We start from the raw sequence: 20,466 nt of genomic DNA, 5'->3' as shown, positions 1-20,466 counted from the left end.
CAGTGTTTCTCAACCTGGGCAACTTTAAGATGTGTGGACTTCCACTCCCAGAAGTCCCCAGGCTGCCGGCTGGGGAATTCTGGAAGTCTGTGCATCTTAAAGCTGCCCAGGTTGAGAAACACTGGTTCAGGCAGTGTGGCTGAGCTACTGTATTTCTCTGGCTCGCTGGTATGACATTCCTGCTCCCTTGGAAACTGGTTGACCTCCAGGAGCTGGTCAAGCTGCAGCTTCTCCCTGAGAGCTAAAGACCCCCCCAGAGGGGCTCCACCCCACATCACCCGGGAGGGTGGTCAGCCGAGCTGAGAGCCAGCAGCTGAAGGGGGGGGCTTGAACCCAGGCCTCCCCAGGCCCCGCCCTGCCAGACCGGAAGCCAGGAGGGCGCTTCCCAGGCCCTTCCCCAGGACCCTCCAACTGCAAGGGACCCCCTGAGCTGACAATGCTGTTCCTCCAATCCCCTGAAAAGGAGGGGCATGTCTGCCCTAACTAGTATGGGATGCTCTGATATAAGGGGGTTGCCTTTATTCCTGGCATTTTGGCAGGTTTATTAGCCCAGGGGCCCTCAGCTGCCCTTCCTAAACCAGATGCCACCTCCTGCATCCCATGCATAATGGCTGGAAATGCCAGGTGTCCCCATCTGATATACCACTAAGTGGGAGAAGCCTCTTTTATGCCACTTGCAGCAACTAAGTAGAATGGTGTGGTGTGCCACAGGGGTACACTTGATCAGTGAATAATTGTGCTGTCCAATACACCATTCACAGCAGAAAGGGCCAGGTGGAGGCTCGGTTCCCCTGTGGTGTAGCCCCATGCCCAGTTGCTAGCTCGGAGAAGTATGCCTTCTGCTGCGCCACCCACGCAGCCAGACACCCATGTCTGTTTGTCATTGCAGGAGCGCTGCAGCCTTTTGTTCGTGTAAGTTGAGAATAGAGGAAGAAAACAGGGCAGGTTATGAACATTGGTGGCTGGGGGTTTAGGGGTGGCTGTTTGGATAGGGAAGCAGCCAGAGGGTGGTGCTATACAGTTCAAATCACGGTGTGATTATTGGTTTAATTGTCCACAGCTACTGAGACTTGTACCCATAGCATGATGCCCCTGATGAAGACAGCTACCGTTCATGAAATCTTAGGCCTTTTATTAAATGTGGTGGTCTGAAAAGGGGCTGCCAGGCTCCTGCTGATGTATGGCTTCTGTAGACTGACTTGGCTCTAACCCTAACAATGTAACTCATGTGCTTTCTCCTTCCACTACACTGTCCTTCCTCATACGCTAGTGGCCTTCCTCTTCTCAGAGCTACGGCTGCTGCTGCCCACTGTAAGTCAAACTCCAGCCCACGTTGGACCCCTGGGAACTGCAGCAGAGCACTGGCAAATGAAATGATTGATAAGGAACCACAGAGTGCCGGCTTCTGGTGGTGAGTGGATGAGGCCTGGGATCAACGGGGAATGTGGAAAGATGGCTAAAACGGCTCAGAGCCTGGGCACTTAATGTTCTCTAGCATAAGATTCTGATTAGAACCCTGGCAGGCTCTAGAATTCCTGGATTCTGCCAGGAAGGGAATCCAGTGGGTGGACAGAGCGTGTAATCTGAAGCTGAACTCAGTAAGGGAAGAGCCCACTGTTCTTTCTGATCACCTTTTAGTACCGTTTTGACAAATGCAAATATTTCCACAGGGTCTTCAATACATTTGGGAAGCTTTAAAAAATAACTTTCCCGATGACTCAATTCCCTCTATTCCCCCCAAAATGACCCTGTAAGAACCTACAGGAATTAAGCGAAGCTCTCCCACCTCGTCCTCCAAACACCAATGAGCACTGGCTGCAATGAAACAAAAATTAAAAGAAACGAAGTGATCGATCACCTTTTGTCAATCAGTCTTCAGGTTTAACAACAACCCAAAATGCAAGGTGGAAACGGCTTGGCCAGGAGTTCTTAATGAGAAAGCTCACTATGATTTCAAGAAGAGAAAGACTGATTTTTGGTTCCTGCCACTTAATGTTCCTTAGCATCTGGATGCAACATTCGGAAAGCGAAATCGGAGGATGGACTGCCAGAGCTGTTTGCAGGATCTGTGCCCCTCAGTCCACCTCTAGGCTAATCTTTGATCCGAAGACTAGATTGATCTCTCGTGTCCGGGTCACAAAGCATGTCCCGGATGGGTGCTGATGTCACAGTGCCCCAGTTACCAGGGGAAACCCAGTCTCTGTGAAGCCATCAGGACGGCCATTATCACATAGTGCTATGTCCCCCAGGGTGATAGACTTTGTGGGCAGAGGCATTCAAAAGCCTTGGCCATGCTGGGCCCAGCAACAAGGGTGGGTCTGAGAGCTCACACCCACCGCACAGTCCTCGGCTGGGCGGGCAGACATGAGCGACAGGCGCATCACCCGAAAATTCAGGAGGAGAAAGCCCCAGCGCTTCTCCCACATCTCTAGCACTGAAGAGCCACCTGGAGTGAGCATACATTTTGACCACAGGGCGTGGAAGAGGAAAACTATGAGAAATGCTTTGGGGGGGCGGGCAAGGAGGATGCTGAACAAGGGAGGGGCTTTCTCTTTGAGCTTGGCATGCAAAATTTCCACTTCTCCTGTTCCTTGTTTGCATATGCAAATTAATTTACAGGCATTAATCTGCTTCCTTTAAAGCTGGAGAATTCCATAGAAACTGACTTTTGTAGCAAATGTTGCTACTCTTAATCAAGTTAGTCAGTGCTGTGATTCACAATGCATAAACCTTGAAAAGCAGACTGATGTGGGGTTTGGCAAATTTGATTGGCCTCATTTCAAAATGTTTTTAAGTCCTAGTATCAATACAAGAAAGCAACTGCAAAAAAAAAAAGGCCAACTTGTCGTCCTAAGAATGCAAAAAAGTCTTATGAACCAGCTATAATGAAGTAGATTCACTTCACGGAATCCATATTCACCTGTTAAGGACTGTTTTCTCAGAAATTGGAGTCACCTCTTTACCTTTAAAGATGGTCAGTCCTGCCACCTGGTGCACATTTTAGGAAATGCATCCAGAACCTGGCATTCCTTTCCCTCTATCTGGCCAAGAAAGCAGTTCTCCGTTGGCTTGACTACTTGTGGTTGCTCCCATAAAGAAACCTGGGGAACCAGAGATGGGCGCAAGGCTGAAGAGCTCTTTGTTGGAGATTATGAGCCTTCCTTGCAGCTTTAGAAGTAGCGGGAGTGAGGCAGATGCTTCCTATTTCTTCTCTGGCTTTTCGCAAGCGTTGGTCAGCCACAGATCCACCAGGGAATACACCGCGTGCCAGGAAATATCTTTGCCCACTGAACGTCTGACCGCCAAGCAGCTGTTAAGGGCAGTTCAGGCCCCCTGGGATAAAGTCCTGCTCGCCTCTTTGTAGGAAGGCCCCCCGGGCAAGATAATCCATGGCTACTCTGCTTCTCTCTTCCGCCTGCAGCAGCCCAAGAAGAAGCGGCGCAGCTCATCGACCGAGACCACGGAGGATAAGAACACCAGAGGAGATTCCGCCTCTATCCAGATCTTCCCTCCTGAACTGGTGGGTGAATCTGAGCGGGAGAAGGGACAGGGAGGGAGAGGCTGGGCTTGGGAGCAGCTTGAGGTGTGCCTTGACTGAGCCCGCTCATTTTCCAGCTGTACTGCATCATCTCCTTCCTGCCAGTAAGGGACTTGGTGGCCCTCGGCCAGACCTGCCGGTATTTCTATGAAGTTTGCGACAGCGAGGGGGTCTGGCAGCGGATCTGTCGCCGTCTCTCCCCTCGGCTGCGGGATGAGAATTCGGGTGGCAGCCGGCCGTGGAAGAGATCGGCCATCCTCAACTGTCAGTATAGCGTGGTGTGAAATGGGGCGGGGCAGTGGGCGAAGGAGTGAGAGCTGGCACCGCCCAGAGGAGGGTGGTGTTTGCATGGAGGAAGAGGTTGCACGTGGGGAGGGGCACTTTGACAGAGGTTGGGATGGCCTCCTGGAGAGCCCCTCAAGCGTGGAAGGTGGGGCTCGTCCCCAGACCCACCCCTGGAAGGGAGAGCTTACCGAGTCGGCTCCTCTAGACAGACCCAATTTCCCTGCCCTTGGGTCTCTCTGTCCCACAGACACCAAGGGCTTGTACTTCCAGATGTTCAGCGGCCGGCGGCATTTCGTCAGCAAGACGGTTGCCCCTCTCCTCTCGCACGGCTACCGGAAGTTCTTGCCCACCAAGGACCACGTCTTCATCTTGGACTACAACGGCACTCTCTTCTTCCTCAAGAACGCCCTGGTCTCCTCCACCATGGGCCATATCCAGTGGCGCCGGGCCTGCCGCTACATGGTGCTGTGCCGCAGCGCAAAGGACGTACGTGCCTAGGTGGCAGAGGGCCTGTCCTCCTGCTTCCAAAGATGATGGGGAGGCAAAATGCTCTGGAAGTGTGTCCTGGCATGCCAGGCGTCGGGAAGTGCAGTTCTGGTGGGAGGAAGGGCACCTTGGTCCATCGGAATCAGGGATCCTCTTCCCGCGTTTTGTGCCCAGTCCCCTCCTTCCTCCTTGTCCTCCTCAGTAGTTTTCTTGTCTTCCTGGACCGAGAACCATGAAACAATGGGTAGAAAAAAGAGGTTAAGGATCCCTCCTTCTGTTGGCACACTGCAGACCAACCCTCCCCTCTCGCTCCTGCTCTGCGACACCAGAGAAGACCGGAGGAGGGTTCCTCTTTGGTCCTGCACTGCTCAGAGCTACTTGTGGCTCCTGCTGCTGACGCCAAAGGAGGACACGGACCCTGTTCCCAGGCATGAGGCACCTCTCGCGGCAGCAGCCCCCTGGCTGAGTGGGTTTCAGTCTAACGTCTGGTCGTCACTCTCCAGTCTCCTTCCCAGGCCTTGCTGCCCATCAGGTCCTTTTTACCACAAGCCTCCCTTGCTTTCCCAGAGTCTCTGGACCAGGGTGGCATCGATGCCTGAGCCTTGTGTGTACAGTCTCTCTGTGCCTGGTACCCTGAAAACAGGAGAGGAGCAGGCCTCCTTGAGACATTCTGGCAAGAGATTCGCCGCACGTCTCTTAAAGAGTACAGTTGCCCCAGCAGGCCTTTACAAACCATTCTGCGGCTTGATACCCCAGAGGCCAGACCTGGGGATATGATCAGAATTAACAACTAAGAAATAAAGGTGGCTGTTCCCCCTCTGCTCCTGCCCTGCTTGACCATCGCTGCAACCGTCCATATAACCCAAGGGGTCACCGAGGCTGACGGAGAGCAGCAGCTTTGCCAGGACTACCCAGTTGGATGCTGGCTGGGATGCCAGACGGAGGGTTACCCCTTGAGCCGCTGTGCTCCGCTGGCTCTTCCGTAACTCAGCTGCTGCTTGCCGGGCTCCTGAGCGTCTGGGGGCAGAAGAGCACAGTTGAAGTGGGGGAGAAAAGCCCCACTCTCACCAGCTCAGCAGAAGTTTATTCCCTTTGAGGACTGGCAAGAGACCACCCTCTGGTACCTGGAGGTCAACTTCTGTACTCCTCCAGGAACAAAAAATAGTGAGCTCCTGGTGTGCCAGAGGACTCTTAGTTACCTCCTCTGCAGCAGTGAACAGCAGACTTCTTGATTATTACGTGGAGTATCCTAAGAAGAGAGAGCTGCTGCATGACCACAGGGGGTGCACCCATGTGTTGCGCTGTAGAAAATAACCTCTTTTCCACTTAGATCCCATAGGATTTACTGCAGCTTCTGACATTGGGTGCCTCCTGTCTTTGCACTGCAGTTTGCCACAGACCCCCGGAATGACACGGTGTACCGCAAGTACCTGTACGTGCTGGCCACCCGGGAACAGCCAGTCACCACTGCTCTGGGGCGCACTGAGGGCTCTGGCCCAGCAACCAGCAGCCGCCTCTGTGACTGCGTGGAGGTGTATCTGCAATCCAGCGGCCAGCGGGTGTTCAAGATGACCTTCCACTTCTCCATGAAGTTCAGGCAGATTGTGCTGGTGGGACAAGAGACAGAAAGGTCTCTCTTGCTCCTGACAGGTGAGAGTGAGAAGGCCCGGCACAAAAGTAGCAGTGGCCACACACTCTAGAGGGGGTCCTTCCCAGAGTTCGGCAGCAAGGGCATAGATGGTCTGTCTGGACCGGAGGGGACATAGTCTGCTCCTTCTTCAGGGCACATGTCTACCACAGAGAAGGATATTTCAGCCCTGGGTTTACCCAGCGTAGTTCTGCTTGTGGGAGAAAAGGAGAGGCACATTTTATCCGCCACAAGACCTCCCACCATTTGGTATTGCTTGTATGTATGCAGCAAAATATTCTTCCCTATCATCACCTTCTGGATTTTTTTCTCCACAGAGGAAGGAAAGATCTACAGCTTGGTGGTGAATGAGACGCAGCTAGATCAGCCCCGTTCCTACACAGTGCAGTTGGCGCTTCGGAAAGTGTCCAAGTGTCTTCCACACATCTCCATCCGTAACATGCATTCCAACCAGAGCAGTGCCGTCTACCTGACAGGTAACTCAAAGACAATGGCTGCCACAATGCCGCTTTCAACCCAAAGTCCTCATCAGGGGGCTCTGTGGCTCTGGCAGGGCTTGACCATCCTGGCTAGCCATTGTTTGATCGGACGCCTGGTGGGACGGGTGGTTGTGTTTCTGTCGATTGTTGTGAGCTGCCTAGGAACATTATGTATATGAGATGGGCAGCCAACTACATTCAGGTTTTTAAAAAACAAATAAATAAATTGTAGCACTAGCAGGAGTTCAGGGGCTCTACTGCCTCCAGGTGCAGCAGGGTCCGCACCTAGGAGCTTCCCAGTCCCATTAGACAGGGGTTGAAGATTGAGAGGTAGCTCGTATGGACTGGGAAGGAGGCGGCTGTCACTAAGCCAGACAGGCTTTGAGAGGAAGCAAGAGACAGGCACCGATGATCGAAGCAAGGAGCTCTAGGACGGAAGTCAAGGGGGATGGTAAATGTGTTTGGAAACGAAGAGTGGAGGTGGAGGTAAGGGGAGGGTTGAGGAGGGAAAGAGAGAGCAGCTTTAAGTCAAGGCAAAGCCTGGCCAGAGAATCGTGCCCAGAGGCTGAGGAAGCAGAAGCTGTTCCCAACACCTGTACCAGACTGCAGCAGGAAACGGCACGAGCCCCTTCTGCCCCACCTCAGATCAGCGGGACTCTGCTCTGGGCGGGGGGGGAGCCCCTGCTTCTCGGTAGAGTTGGGTTTAAGCCAACTGTGAGCCTGTCTCCCCATGACAGATGAGGGCACCGTGTACTTCGAGGTCCACTCACCTGGTGTTTACCGTGATCTCTTTGGCACCCTGCATGCGTTCGACCCGCTTGATCAGCAGATGCCCCTGGCCCTTTCTCTCCCAGCTAAGGTAACACACAGGTAGAACTTTGCCTTACCTGGTCCCATGGCAGGAATGCGGCTGGCATCAAGGCACACAAAAGAACTTGCAGTAAAGTCAGCATGAGACGGGCAGACTCTGAATGAGATGGTGGGGAGGAACCAAGGTAAGATCCCCATGTGTAATCAACCTTACCAACCAAGCCTCTGTTTCATCCCTTCCCTGCATAGCCACTGTTGCCCTCCCCGCTGCCCTTCTGGGTGCTCCGGCGGAGGGGAGGGGAGCAGGGTCCTTCCACACAGGCTTCTTAGACAATACTTCCAGGGAACAGCACTTCCCAAGGGGCCTGGACAGCTGAGTCCCAGGCTTGCACGTTTAAGGACGTGGCATGAAACTTAAGAGTTGACAGTTCCTACCGCCACCACCATTCCTACTTGCAGCTCCTGGGAGAAAGTGCTCCAGATGCTCAGAAGCATACTTATAGCAATAAATCAAATATTTTCACTTTGGGCAGCCTCCAGAGATCTTTCTTGAATTAAACCATTATTCCCTGCCACTCCTCAAGCACCATCTGGCCTCGAAGCCTGGCTCAAACTTTCTCAGCCCCCCTGCCTCTCTCCATTTGTGTTAGGTGCTCAGCTGCGCCCTTGGTTACAACCACCTGGGTCTGGTTGATGAATTTGGACGGATTTTCATGCAAGGAAATAACCGTTACGGTCAGCTGGGAACAGGGGACAAGATAGACCGTGGAGAGCCTGCCCAGGTATAGGTTAACCGTCTCTCCCGTCCACCCCATTTTCCAACGAGTCTCAAGGGCAGGGAGGTTTGGATCTGCAAGCCACATTGGTCATTGCCCAAGGTGCTTCTGTCCCTCACAGCTTCATTGTGACCCTTCTTGGTTTCGGTTGTCCCTACTTTTGCCTGGCTACCCCTCCCCCAACCTGGAACTATGGCTATATGATGTCAGAACTTTTCAGAATAACGATCAGGGGAGGAGTCCTTTAATTAATAATAACCTTGGTATCCTCTAATACCTCCGACTTGGTGCCTGTAGCAGGAAACGTACTGTATTTCCTGTGCCTGGTGGGGGGAGTAGGACCCTCAGCCCTGGTCAAATGCCCTCCCATCATCATTGTCCCATACAGGTGCACTATCTCAAATGGCCCATAGACCTGTGGTGCGGTCTCAACCACACCCTGGTGCTGAGCCAGAGCGGGGACTTCAGCAAGGACCTGATGGGCTGCGGCTGTGGAGCAGGGGGGCGTCTGCCGGGATGGCCAAAGGGCAGCGCCTCTTTTGTCCGGCTGCAGATCAAGGTGAGGGGGCTGGGCAAGCGAGGCAGGCCCAGAGCTGGGGGGAGTGCCTCAGACCATGTCTCTTCGGTCCTGAGGAACCCTTGGGATCTGAGCCCCGTCTTTCCACTCCCCTTCCTCTCCTCCTTCCAAAGAGCAGGTGTCCTCTCCACTCACCTCAGAAATTAAGGCCCAAGAGGCAGTGGCTGGGGTGGACGAGGTCTGGCGTAGGGGTCACACTTCGCTTCTCTCCTCCCTCCTTCCACATTGCCAATCCCCCCTCCCCCCAGAATCAAAGGGCGGGATACAAGCAATGACCAGCGGTCTGCCTGCAGCTAAGTAAGAAGCTACCCATGTTTTGTAGAGCAGCCAAATACAGGCCAGTTTACCTAGAGGAACTGACCACAATAGTCGATCCGTGATGATGTAGTTTCGATTTTAGCTCCTGGTTCTCAGTGTCTTTCTCCAGGCCCCCTGCGCCCACAGCTTCCCGAGCCAAGTAGGGCAGTACCTGATCACTGTCTCCTACGCCTGTGCAGGTGCCACCGTGTGCCCGCCGTATCTGCTCCACCCGTGAGTGCCTCTACATGCTGTCCAGCCACGACATTGAGGAGGTGCCCGCCTACCGGGAGTTGCCTGCCAGCAAGGCGGGTATGCCCCCCAGCGACACAGACGCTCTGGCTGCGCGCACGTGTGAAGAGTACCTAAGCCAGTTGCACAAATGCCCAACGCTGGAGGGGCGCATGGCCAAAATGAAGGAAGCCGTTGGTAGCATGCCTCTCATGACGTTCCAGAAGGATTTCTTCTGGGAGGCTCTGGACATGATCCAGAGGGCAGCGGAACTCCGGGACACCCCTGCTTCCAGCTAGCTCGCCGATCGTGGCTCCCTCACCCCATTCCTCCTGTCCCCGATATCCCTCCCTTATACGCATCATGGATCATGATTCACAGATAGAGAAGACTTCACACTGAACAATTGGGAATAAATAAACCACAAGCACAGACCTTGTGCAGCCTCTGCTGAGCCACGCAGGCATCGGCGACGAGCGGCCGGACTGGGACTCCCAAGGAGGGGCTGAACGCGACAGGCGGGTTGCCACGGGGCCCCTCGGCACGCTCTGCCTCAGCTGCTTTCACATCCTTCTGGACAGAACGGCCTGTCTGCAGAACACGACTAGCGGAGCAAAACGGCACCGCCAGTCAAGAGAGCTGGAACAAGTGGCAGCAACAGCCACAAGTTGGCCATAAGGCAGAACTATGCGCTGTGGGCACAGCCTCCTGCGGAGGACCTGTCCACAGTGCGCTCGTCTTGAGCGCCGGTGTCCTCCTGGGCCATGCTGGCAGCTCAGAGCGTGTGCGTGCCCACCCCAGGAGCCATGCCACGCCCCTGGAGCAGGTCTGAGGCAGGCCTGTGCCCAGAGGAAGGCCGCCCGCTTGGAAGTTGAAGCGCCGTTGGCCCTTTGAGGCAGGGCCAGGCAAGAGCCACCCTTCCCCTCCTGAAAACGGGCCCTGGGCTTCTTTGGGCAGCTTTTCTGCAGTTGCCGTGCCAAAAGCAGACGCGGCAGAGCCAGGCGGAGGGTACTGCAATTGATGCAGGGGTGGCAATTTCTGTCACGGCGGTTCCCAGACCTCCCTGGGCCAGAGGATTGTTTGGGGCAGGGCGATGACATCACAAGCCACGATGGAGGGACTCCCTTTGCCAGTGCTAATGCACCTTTGACCAAGGTCAGTGTTTCTGCCTGTCTGCCAGCCTGCGAGGGCACCGAAACAGCCTTTGCATGGGCGGTGGCCAAACCTGGAGCGGGTCGGAGGCCCGAGGTTGCCTGAACCCCACCTGCCACCATGGCAGCACCTGGCGCCCACTGCTCCTCCAGCAGGACCCTTCTCTGGCCCCCTCGTCTGCAGGCGGGGCTTTGCCGCCGCCACCTCGTGCCCTTTGCCCTGGGCCTTGGGACCCAGCTCCGTCCTTCAGCCCCACAGAGCTCTTGCCAGTTCCCCATGTGCCACAGTTCTGCTGGGTACGACTGCCCGCCCCAAGTGCTCCTTGGAGGGGGTGAGTGCCAGCCCTAGTGTGGGAGTTTGGCATACACTGTGCAGCCGGGCCGCACCGTGCACCTTCTGACCCGCCCGCTGGGCTTGGCTGGGAGGCACTGACACCCTGCTTTTCCCAGCACATGGAAAAGGTGAGTGACAGAAAAGTGGAAACGAGCCAGTGTCCAGAGCAAAGAACATCTCCTTAAGTCCCAAATGCTTAAGGCCACTGGGCACAGAAAACAAGCCGCCCCTTGCCAGGAGCCTAGGGCCACAGGGAGGCCACAGAGAAGCAGCGAAGCCCAGCCCCCTGCCTGGAGGTGGGTCTGCTCATGAGGAAGGACCTTGCTAAACATCCCAAGAAAGCTTTTGGAGGCTGGGGCACACACACACCCCAGTCTTGGTCAAGGTCAGCTCCAGTCAGGGAGCCTGATCCTCTGCCTGTGAGCTCGCACATGCCACCCCAGCAGCTGTTGCGCAGCCCTCGAGCGACCTCAGCTGTGGCGTTGCTTGGAGGCTGCAGGGGGGGAACGGTGCCCTCCCTGGCAAGCCTGTGGGCCACAGCAGAGGTGTTGGAAACAGCAATGGGACAGCCTGGCTGCATGCAGCAGGCAAGGCTTCCATCAAAAAGCTAGTTTTACTCCCCCCCCCCAAAGAAACGCAGCCAAGCACCCCTGTTTTTGCGCATTAGACACAGCAACTCAGGTTACATCAGTGTATTCAGGCAGAAGGTGCCGCAAGGCTGGGAACAGGGCTGGTGGGAGCAAAGCGGGAAGGGGCTCGGGTCAGTGTGGCTGTTTCAAAAGCAAGGGGGACAGGGCTGGCAAGGTGGCCGAACCAGGTTCACCACGGTGCCTGTGCCCAGGAGGAGCCAGCGCTGGATCTGAGCAGAGCAGTAGGGCCCATCCCCCTTTGGCCCCAGCCAGAGCCCTTCTGTCCTGGGGGTCCTCCAGCCCGTCCCGTCTGGAGCTGCACCTTCCCCCCATCGCCATTCCCCACTTCAGCCCTGTTTGCTTCTTAATGCCCCCCTGGGGGCGAGTGGAGGGACAGGCCATCTACCCACATGGCGTCTTGTGTTCAAGTTGCATCCTCTCTACTGGGCTTTGCTTCCCCTCCCCCCCAGGAGAAGAACTCAGCTTCGATTTTGGGGCGCGGGGGGGGGGCACAGATGGCAAGGCGTGTGCCTCCTCCGTCCTCCTTCCCAGGCTCGCTCACGTCCTGGCAGCTGGGGTTAGAGGGGGAGAGGAGGGGGGGGCCGTCCCGCGGCTCCACCTTCCCACGGATCAAGTGCAGTTCATCCGAGGTGAGGGGTACAGAAGGCATCCAGCAGCCGGCCAGGAAGGGGCCCTTCCAGGCCCCCGAGCTGCTCCAGAAAGCGGAAGGCAAGGCGAAGAGGGCCGGGAAGTGGGTCCAGAAGCCGCCGGTTTCGTCGGTGGGCCGGGTGGCACTGGGCGGCCAGGCAACCACCGACGCCCCTCGAGGTCCCGGCGGTGCGGGAAGGCCGCCTGCTGTTCTCCGAGGGGAACGAGGGAGGCTGGGGGCCGCCGCGGCGGGACTCAGGGGAGCATCCGGGCCCCTCTCCCCCGCCCCTCCCCGCTCCGCTGCCATGCCTCGAGGGAGGGGAGGGGGGCCAGCACCGAGAAGAGCGGCTGGCAAAGGCGGAGCTTGCTGCCTTGCGCGGGAGCGGGCGGGGAGGCCAAGCTGAAAATGCCGCCGGGGATGGGGAGGCGGCGGCGGCTCCACCGGCTGCCCTGCGAAGCTCGCCCGCGCTCCGCCGAACCCCCCCGACGGCGCGCGGAGGCCCTGGGGAGGGACGGGTGAGGGACGGCGGGCGAGCGTCGCTGCAGCGCCCTGGCGTGGGGCGGGGGATTCGGAAGGCGGGAGGGGGCTCCCCGGGCGGGGGCGGAGCAGGGGCGGCGCCCAGCCGGGATGCGGGCGCCGGGATGCGGGCTGGGCGGGCTGCTCCGCCCTCACCTGTCCCGCGCCGCGCCGCGGGCGCCCTGCCAGGCTCTGCGGGAGGGGCGGGCAGCGGCGGCCGGCCGGCCGACGGTCCCGCGAGGCCCCGCGCGTCCGAGTCCTGGAGCGCGAGCGAGGCGTTGCGCTGGGGCCGCCGGCAGCCCCGGAGCCAGGGCCCCCCGCCTCGGGAGAGGGCAGCGGGTCTGCCCGGGCGGAGGGGATGCGTGGCGCCGGCCGCAGTTAGCGAGGCGGTTCCTCGGGGAGCCCTCGCCCGTCCCGCGGGAATCGGCGGGAAGGAGGGGCGAGGCCGGAGCAGGGCGGCGGACCGACGCCGGATGGCCCTGAGCTAGCGCCTGGGCCCTGCGCCCTCCCGGCCCCCGGGCCGAAGCGCAGCCCCTCCTTCCCGGTCGGTTTCCTGCCGCCCAGCGGCCTCGGCCTGGCTTAGTGCCCGGCTACCTGGGGGCCGCCTGCCCGCGCGTTTCTGGCCTCTAGGCCCCTCGCTGGAGGGGGCGGGCTGCAGGCCCCAGGCCCCCTCCCCCCTCCGTTGAGCAATGGCATCTTATGGGACCCCGGAAGGCGGCCCCCCAGCATGATCCCCCCCCCCGCCACATCTGTACCGCCCCCACCCTGTTGGTTTTGCACAGACCTGCTTTTCTCCCAGGCCTTCCGGTAGGGTTAGGATGGTTTTTTGCTTTAGGCATTTTTTTGGTTTGTTCCTGTTATGGGTTGGTCTTGATAGGTGGTATTTTGGGTTTTATTTGGTTTTATTTCATTGTCAGCGGCCCAGAGTTGTTGCAGTCAGGCACCCTCGAAACTGGGATATTAAATTAAAATAAAATACTGATGATGACTGGCTAGTTCCCCCTGCCCAAGGTGAGTGGCCAGGGCCTTCTACTGCCTTCTATTTTTAGAAAGCCCCCCCACCCTGAGAATGTTGGGGCAGCATAAATAGTCCAGCCCCCCCCCCCCCCAGTCACCACTGCAAGGACAGCCAGGGCACTGCTGTGTCTGGCTCAAGGCCCGGATGGGTGACTTCAGGGCATCAGGGAAAGCAGAGCCCTCCCTGGCTTTTCCTGGCACCACCAGGGGGCGCTCAGGCCCCGTCTCCAAGCATCCGGCCCTTCTGGCTGTGACTAAGCAGAGAAGGAAGGGCCCATGGTGTGGGAAGCAGGCAGATGCCAGGCCTCCTTGCTAGGGAAAAACCAGGCCTCTCGCCTGTCCTGTCAGCAGACCTCTGAGGGGAGCAACGCTTGCCCATTCATCACCTGCCCCACTTTGCCACCAGCCAAGCAGGAAGGGCAGAGAAAAGCTGCTGGAAGGTCGAAGGGCAGCTGTGGCCCAGCCAGCCCTGTGACCCTGCCTGGGGTCTGGAGAAGAAGCACCGGGCTGCCCTGCTCTTCCCTGCCACCTCCTGCCGCAGCCCAGCCCAGCCCAGCTGAGGTCCCCCCCAGTGGCCTGGACTGTGGCCGCAAAGGGGAAGGCACTCGGGGAGGCACTTTCGGGGGTCAGGAGGTGGTGGCCAGTGGGGGGAGCAAGTGCCTCACGTGCAGGCTGCCTCCCAAAAGAACGGAGGGGGCCTTAGGGGCATGGCTGTGGGGGCCAGCCAGAGGACAGGCTGTGGCTTCCCATTCAGGCTGCTGTAGGGGAAGAAATGCGACGGGGCCTGTGCTGCTGACATGGCTGAGGGAGGCTCGCAGGAGTGGGGTATTCCCGCTTCCGCAGAGGCAGCTCTGCAGGCAGACTGCCTGCCAGAAGGCCACCGGCCAGACCTGATCACAGACTGTCAAGTTTGATCGCCAATGGCCATTCCTGAGCCCCACTCCTAGAGCTCAGAAGCACATGTGGGAGCTGGGGGAACAAGGGGGGGCAGGGCATCTGGAGCCAGCCTTCTTCCTGACTGGCCTTTCTCAGTCACAGAAGGCAGAAGCCCTCCTCCTTATGTGCCACCCAATCAAGGGCATCCACCTGGTGGGTGCTGCATCTGCAGCAGGGCAGCAGGAGGGGGGGTACGAGGGAGCTTCACAACGTTGCCAAACAACAAAGGCTAGCGCATGTGTGTAAAAATACCTTTAAGATGGTGTGGGTGTGAACAACAGGGAACAATTTGTGCAATTCTCCACCCAGGGAGTCCATGAACTGCTCTCCCCCCCCCACCATTTATCGATTATATGGTGCGCTTGCGCAGCTTCTCCAAAGCCTGTCCAAGACCAAGGAACTGCCGCCGCCTCGTTCCTCCTGGTGCTCAGCTCCGGTTCCTGGCAGCCGGGCCGGGGCACGGACGCTTGCTGAGGTTGGTGAGAATCTGCTGCTGCTGCTGACGGAAGGGGACCACGAAACTGGTAGGAGGCAGCTGCCCGGTCCCATCGGCCTCCACCCTGCCCATGAAGACATAGCTGGCCCCTGCGGAGGAGAGAGGGGTGAGCCGGAGGCCGGGAGTGGCAACCAGGTCCGAACCGAGCGGGAGGAGTATCGTGCCTGACCCCGCGGCCCTCTTCCCTCGCCAAGAGCCGCATCCAGACACTCCTCCTAATCTTGACGGGAAAGCAGCCTGGCATTCCGTCCCTGGCCTTCCAGGGGTTTGGCTGCCTCTGCCGCTGACCGGACACTTCCCTCCCCCACCGTTTTCCCCCTCGCTGGGCAGGTGGATTGTGCACAGATGAAGCGGTATTGGGAGATCCGAGCGAAGGAGCGGCCCACAAAGAGGGAGCTCCCCAGAAGCGGTCTGCCTGCCCTCTCACCTTTCTTGAGAATGGGGCACTGTCTGCAGGGCACATCCAGGCGGAGGGTAGCTTCGTCTCCTTCTGGGGGGAGGCTCAAGGCTCCCGTCTTGTAAGTGTGGAGGAGTGTCACAGTGGCAGCCACCCGGTTCCCCGTTCTTCGCATCACTGTTTTCACGGTGCCGATGATCACTGCAGATGGGATATCGGGGGAAGGGTGAGAGGCTGGCAGCGAAGGTGGCCTCTTCTCGGGGAAAGGAGGAGCCGTGCAGACTTATGGGACTTTGGGGTCCCTCCCAATTCTGTGTCGGCTTTGCTCCCACCGCAGGGGGGCTGCTCCATGACGGTTCCCAGGGCTGGCAAGGTTGGCAGGCGGAAGGCGTGCAGGCATCCCCGTGCTGGGAAGACCGCCCCTCTGGCACTTACCGAAATCACTGGCACAGAAGTTGCTCTGCAGGGTCCCCGTCCGCTTGCAGCGTTCTGGGCACGTGATCTGACCTGGATGGAGACCTGAGAGGGCCGGGGAGAGGATCAGAGCTGGGAGCAGGGCTGAAGCCAGAGCCAGAGCCGAAGCCAAAGGCCAGCTGCCCCCTCCTGCCCTCCATGGCTTTCCTGTTCAGAAAGCTGGACCCAGCTCCAAGTGCCCTCTGCACATGTTCTGGCTCTTCCTGAGTTTGCTGGGTCCAGGCCTGCTTCAGCAGCAGCACCTCGCTCAGAGCACAGACCAGGCTGGGACGGAGCCCACCCCTGCCCCCCTCAGCGCCCTCACCTGCAGCAGGAGTGGTGGGGCCCACCGCCTCGGGAGGGGCTTGGGGCGTTGGCTTGAGGGGCCGAGCTGGCCTGGTGGGGCCTCCGGGTCTGCTGGCGGGCTTCGGCTTAGCTGGGATGGGCTGCCTGCCTGTCTGGGTGGGCTTGGAGCCCGGGAAGACGGGGCCTGTTGGCTGGGCCTGTGTGGTGTCCACCAGCTCATCACGGCCCTTCATCACGTACGAGGCGGAGAACCCATCAGCGGTGACGCTGAGATCCGAGACAAACTGGACCAGGAGCTCGTGGCCGTCTGAGTGGACCGGGCTGCAGAGGGGTGGAGAGGAGGGCAGGGAAGCTCTCTCTTGGCAGCTCAGATGCCCCCAGCTGCCCGCCCTTCTGAACTGGGCTCTGTGGGTGCCCTTTTGGCGATGCCAGGAAGGCCTGTATGGGAGGGTCCCTCAAGCTGGTGCAAAAGGAAGATCTGCAGCTCCAGGGGGGAACGCAGCAAAGGGCAGAGCAAGGGAGACGCTGGTTGGAGGTTTTGCCAGAACCTGTGTAAAAACGTCACCCTGGATTGGCTGGCTCGGATTCTGGGGGGGCCAGGCTAGGAAGCATTTCAGCCCAGAGGCATCACTTTTAACCCTCTCAGGCTGGGAAGGGCAAACTGACCTTGGGGAGCTGTCTCCACAGAATTTGCCCACACGGCGCGAGTCGTCTTGCTCCCTGCTGTTGAACACGGCAACGTAGTCGTACCGGCAGTACGTGTCAGGCTCCACGTCAAACTTCCCAAACGTTAGGATGATCACCTAGACCAGAGAACTGGGGGTCACCCTCCCGCTCCTAAGTTTTAGCCTCAAACATTTGGGGCAATGGTGGATGGCTTGCTGTTCGCCCCCCACAGCAGAGGGCTGGAGAGCTGTTTCCCTCTCCTGCAATGTTACCTTGTCCTTTGGGGCGACGATGTGCCAGGAGCAACTGATGCCAGGTGGGTAGTCACTGTCAGGCCAGTTGGGTGTTTTGAGAGAGCCTTGGGCTTTTTCAAGCTTCCCCCCACAGAACTGGTGCTCTGCAAAACAAAAAGGGGGGGCGAATGAGAAGGAGCCCCCAGGCACTTGAGAGCTGTTTTCTCCAGCCAGCAAGTGGCTGGCAGTTACCCTTTCTCATGCAGAATGTAGCTGGCAGGAGCAAGACCTTGACTTTCCTTGCCAGCCAGCCTGGCTTTGCAGAGGCTTGGAAAGGGGGGCACAAGAGCCCTTCCCTTTGGGTTCAAACTGCCCAGAGTCGTTCTGGAGTCAGGGAGCACCTAAATTGAATGTATTGAATTGAATGAAGCATCCAAAGAAGTTGCCCCATTAGGCAAGTACCCATGGCCAGGCAGAGTAACGTTTGGGGGGTCCCGAGAAGTCTTCCCTGAAGAAACATAGTGGGGCCAAACCACTCGTGTGTGACCCATCTCGGGGCCGACATACTCACCTTCTGCAAACCTGTGCCAGGCACGTGCACCAGCCCAGGCAGATGCTCAACCCAAATACACATGCCAAGGTGCATGGATCCAGGGCTCATACAGTCAGAAACATCTAGGCATTCCTGCAGACTCATGCCCACATGCAAACCGCGAAAAATCTCCACGCCCAGTGCCAGGGATGTCGTTCTACTATGCAGCCGTAGGCAAGTATGCAACTTGACTTTGCGTGCATTCTTGCATGCGTGCCAACCTACACCAGAAGGAGTGATCTGGACATTCTGCTCCCACCCTAAGCCCTTAGGGGCATCCTGTTTTTTGGGGGGCAGAGGGAGGGATCTAGACTGGCAGACCACAGTCAGAGGGGAAGAGCAGGCAGGAATGCTGGCTCAAGTCATGATGGCGGCCTCCCTGGTTGCACTGCCAACGGGAGTGGGTGGGGAGGGGGGAGTGTGCTACGCAGAGAGAGGCCTGTAAGGGGAGCAGAAGAGCAAAACACCCATTTTGGAGACCGCAAAATACTTGCTAATGACCAGTTACAACGGAAGTGGAAGTGGAGAAGCTGTTTAGCCTTGTCCAACTGGATGCAGGAGGCAAAGAATGCTTGGGAAGAAAGAGGACTGGGGGGCGGGGTGGGGGTGGGAGTTCTCTGCCAAGTTCCTTATTAGTTCAGCTCTTCTGCTGCTTTATTCTTTTTCCTTGTGGCCCAGCTGGACAGTCCATCCCTGATTTTCACTCGCAGCAGTGGAGCAGCAGCATTCACTACCCCCCACCCCACCAAAGCCAAGCCAAGTGCTGGTCTCTCTTCAGAGGCTTCGGGGGGCTGCCAGGCTGCAGCTGGGGGGAAGTGCAGGGTGGGTTCCCGTACTCACCGTCCCAATAGTCCCACGGCTCCCAGAAAGCCCAGGGGCCTATATGGTTGGGAGCCCATTTCCGCCGTGCCTTTGAGCGCCCTAGAAAAAGGTCCTGGACGTTGGGACTGGCAGCGGCGGTGGGGCAGGACAAGAAGGCAGGGAGCATCCTTGCTCAGCGATACCCCCCTTGGCATTGGGGCCAAGTTCACAGAGAGGTGCCCCCAACTGGACTAAAAGCCTAGCTCCATGTCCCCTCCTTCCGTTCACCTCTGCAGAGCGCAGCTGATCGTCCCCACCCTCCTTCCCAGCCTGTATGAGAAACATCTGGGGAGCCAGCTGGCCGCCCCTGAGTCAGCAGCATTCATTCCTGCGGTGGGCTGCAGGGCTGCATCCCGTTCCCCAGAGAAGGTCAGCAGCCCTTGGCTGGCCAGTGCCTGGAGAACCAGGTCTGCTGCCCCCTGCCCTCCCCTCCCCATTGGGCACCCCTTGGCTTCCTTTGGCTCCACAGGCGCCATCCAGGAGGTGGTGCATCATCCCAGCCCGGCTCCGTGGAGATGGGGCCCCGGGCGGGGGGCAGTCTTGGCAGGCTCCACCACAGTAGAGCGGCCCTTACCATCCACGTGGGGGAGGCCACTGCTGAACCAGACAAGGAAGCCCCTGCCACCACTGCCTTCGTCCGACACCATCCGCAGCAGCATCTGGTTGCTGGTAGCCAGGATGGCGCCGGGGCGGAAGGTGCCGCAGAAGCGGCCCAGGCGCTGGAGTTCGATGGCCGCGTGCCCGTTGAAGACCTCCAGGTAGTCGTAGCGGCAGACCGGGTCAGGCTCCAGGTCGAAGACACGGAAGGAGAGCATCACCACCTGCCCCTCCGGCACCTGGAGGGCGGGACGGGGTCAGCGGGCTCCCCGCTTCACTCACACGTGCTGGGGGTGTGGGGGGGTGCCCCGCCTTACCGTGATGGTCCAAGTGCAGGTCTTGCTGGGCGGGTAGTGCTCTGGGAAGCGCTCGCTGGCCAGGTAGCCGTTGCTGGCACTGTAGTCACCCCCGCAGAGGAAGACGGGCCTGCAGGAGAGGGCGACATGAGGGAGCGACCCGAGGGCAGCTCCCAGCTGGTCTTCCCGCTCTTGGTGGGCCCCTGCCTGGCCTCCGGGGCTGGAGCGGGAGCCCCTCCCCGCAGCATCCCCGCGCCCCGCTCGCGAGCCGAGAACCCGCTCGGCTCGTCCGCCTAAAGCCTTCAGGAGAGGGGCCGACGGCCGCCCCAAACCCTCCGGGCTGAGCCCGGGGAGCTGGGCGGGCGGGCGAGCGATGGGGCCGGGGCTCCGCCGGCCTGCGCGGCGCACGGTCTACCTGGTCTGGTTGGTGGCCGGAGCGGCCGAGGGGCCCTGGGCGCGGGCCAGCTGCAGCAGGGGGAGCAGCAGCACCGGGAGGGCGAGCGGCATCGTGGGGGTGTCGAGGCACCACGCGGAGCAGCTATACGGGCTGGGGCGGGAGCCGCTAATGGCGGGCTGAGGGGAGGGACAGCGGGACGTGGCTGCGAGCGAGGGGCTGGGCAGGGGCGGGCGCAGTAGCCCCGGCCCCGAAAGGCCCCCGGAGGCGGAGGAGGATAGGGCTGGGAGGGCCGCCGAGCATGTACAGAGTGCCCTGACCACCGGCCCGGCGTTTTCGAGGCTGTCTCACAAGCAGCCCGCCCGCCCCAAGGGGCCGCGGGGCTGCCGGCCCTCCGTTCGCGGGCCTCTCGCCTCGCGCAACCACCAGCCCCCCCGCGAAAATCACGCCCCTCATTCACGCCTGGCTGGCGCGGCGCTGGAGGGGGAACCCCCGCTTGCGGAACGTGACGTGGCGGGCAGCCCCTGCCAACCGGGCGGCGCGGGCGGCGAGGAGCGGGGGCCGGGCTGGCCAAGAAGGCGCCGGGAGAGGCAGGAGGCGCGGGGGTCCCTTCCCTCCCCTGGCAGAGCGGGGCTCCCCTCCTCCAGAGTAGACCTCTTGCTGGCTTCGGAGCAAGGTCGCTTCCCTGCAGTAACCAGAGGCACATCCACCCTCGGGAGCGAAGGCGAGGCATCGCGAGGAACCCCCCATTTACAGCAAACCCCCCCACCCCCGGACGAGCTCCACTAATCCCATCCTCACGTGGTGGCTCTCCGT

The 20,466-nt window shown here is 59.3% G+C and overlaps 2 protein-coding genes across 6 annotated transcripts; one reads left to right on the top strand and one right to left on the bottom strand.

Annotated features, from left to right (window-relative positions):
- The first annotated feature begins 2,325 nt into the window (after nucleotides 1-2,325).
- Nucleotides 2,326-9,561, top strand: FBXO24 (F-box protein 24). Of its 2 annotated transcripts, XM_063301775.1 has the most exons (10): nucleotides 2,326-2,451; nucleotides 3,422-3,520; nucleotides 3,616-3,802; nucleotides 4,071-4,309; nucleotides 5,698-5,959; nucleotides 6,275-6,433; nucleotides 7,174-7,295; nucleotides 7,897-8,028; nucleotides 8,411-8,581; nucleotides 9,097-9,561. In XM_063301775.1, exons 1-10 carry the CDS (start codon nucleotides 2,365-2,367, stop codon nucleotides 9,424-9,426), a joined length of 1,788 nt encoding a protein of 595 aa, XP_063157845.1. In that variant the 5' UTR covers nucleotides 2,326-2,364; the 3' UTR covers nucleotides 9,427-9,561. The 2 variants fall into 2 exon arrangements, with proteins under 2 accessions (XP_063157845.1, XP_063157844.1); XM_063301774.1 differs by lacking the exons at nucleotides 2,326-2,451; nucleotides 3,422-3,520 and having other exon boundaries at nucleotides 3,739-3,802; nucleotides 4,094-4,309.
- A 5,092-nt stretch (nucleotides 9,562-14,653) lies between these two features.
- Nucleotides 14,654-19,996, bottom strand: PCOLCE (procollagen C-endopeptidase enhancer). Of its 4 annotated transcripts, none has more exons than XM_063301770.1 (10): nucleotides 19,672-19,996; nucleotides 19,278-19,386; nucleotides 18,938-19,199; nucleotides 18,343-18,423; nucleotides 16,950-17,074; nucleotides 16,678-16,814; nucleotides 16,031-16,332; nucleotides 15,688-15,771; nucleotides 15,283-15,453; nucleotides 14,654-14,944 (listed from the first exon to the last, which is right to left on the bottom strand). In XM_063301770.1, exons 1-10 carry the CDS (start codon nucleotides 19,761-19,763, stop codon nucleotides 14,787-14,789), a joined length of 1,521 nt encoding a protein of 506 aa, XP_063157840.1. In that variant the 5' UTR covers nucleotides 19,764-19,996; the 3' UTR covers nucleotides 14,654-14,786. The 4 variants fall into 4 exon arrangements, with proteins under 4 accessions (XP_063157840.1, XP_063157837.1, XP_063157838.1 ...); XM_063301767.1 differs by having other exon boundaries at nucleotides 14,664-14,944; nucleotides 15,688-15,759; nucleotides 19,672-19,835; XM_063301768.1 differs by lacking the exon at nucleotides 18,343-18,423 and having other exon boundaries at nucleotides 14,668-14,944; nucleotides 19,672-19,834.
- Nucleotides 19,997-20,466: the final 470 nt, after the last annotated feature.

This window comes from Candoia aspera, chromosome 4 (assembly GCF_035149785.1).
Source record: "Candoia aspera isolate rCanAsp1 chromosome 4, rCanAsp1.hap2, whole genome shotgun sequence".
Taxonomy (NCBI): Eukaryota; Metazoa; Chordata; class Lepidosauria; order Squamata; family Boidae; genus Candoia; species Candoia aspera.
This window is presented reverse-complemented; position numbering and strand designations above follow the sequence as displayed.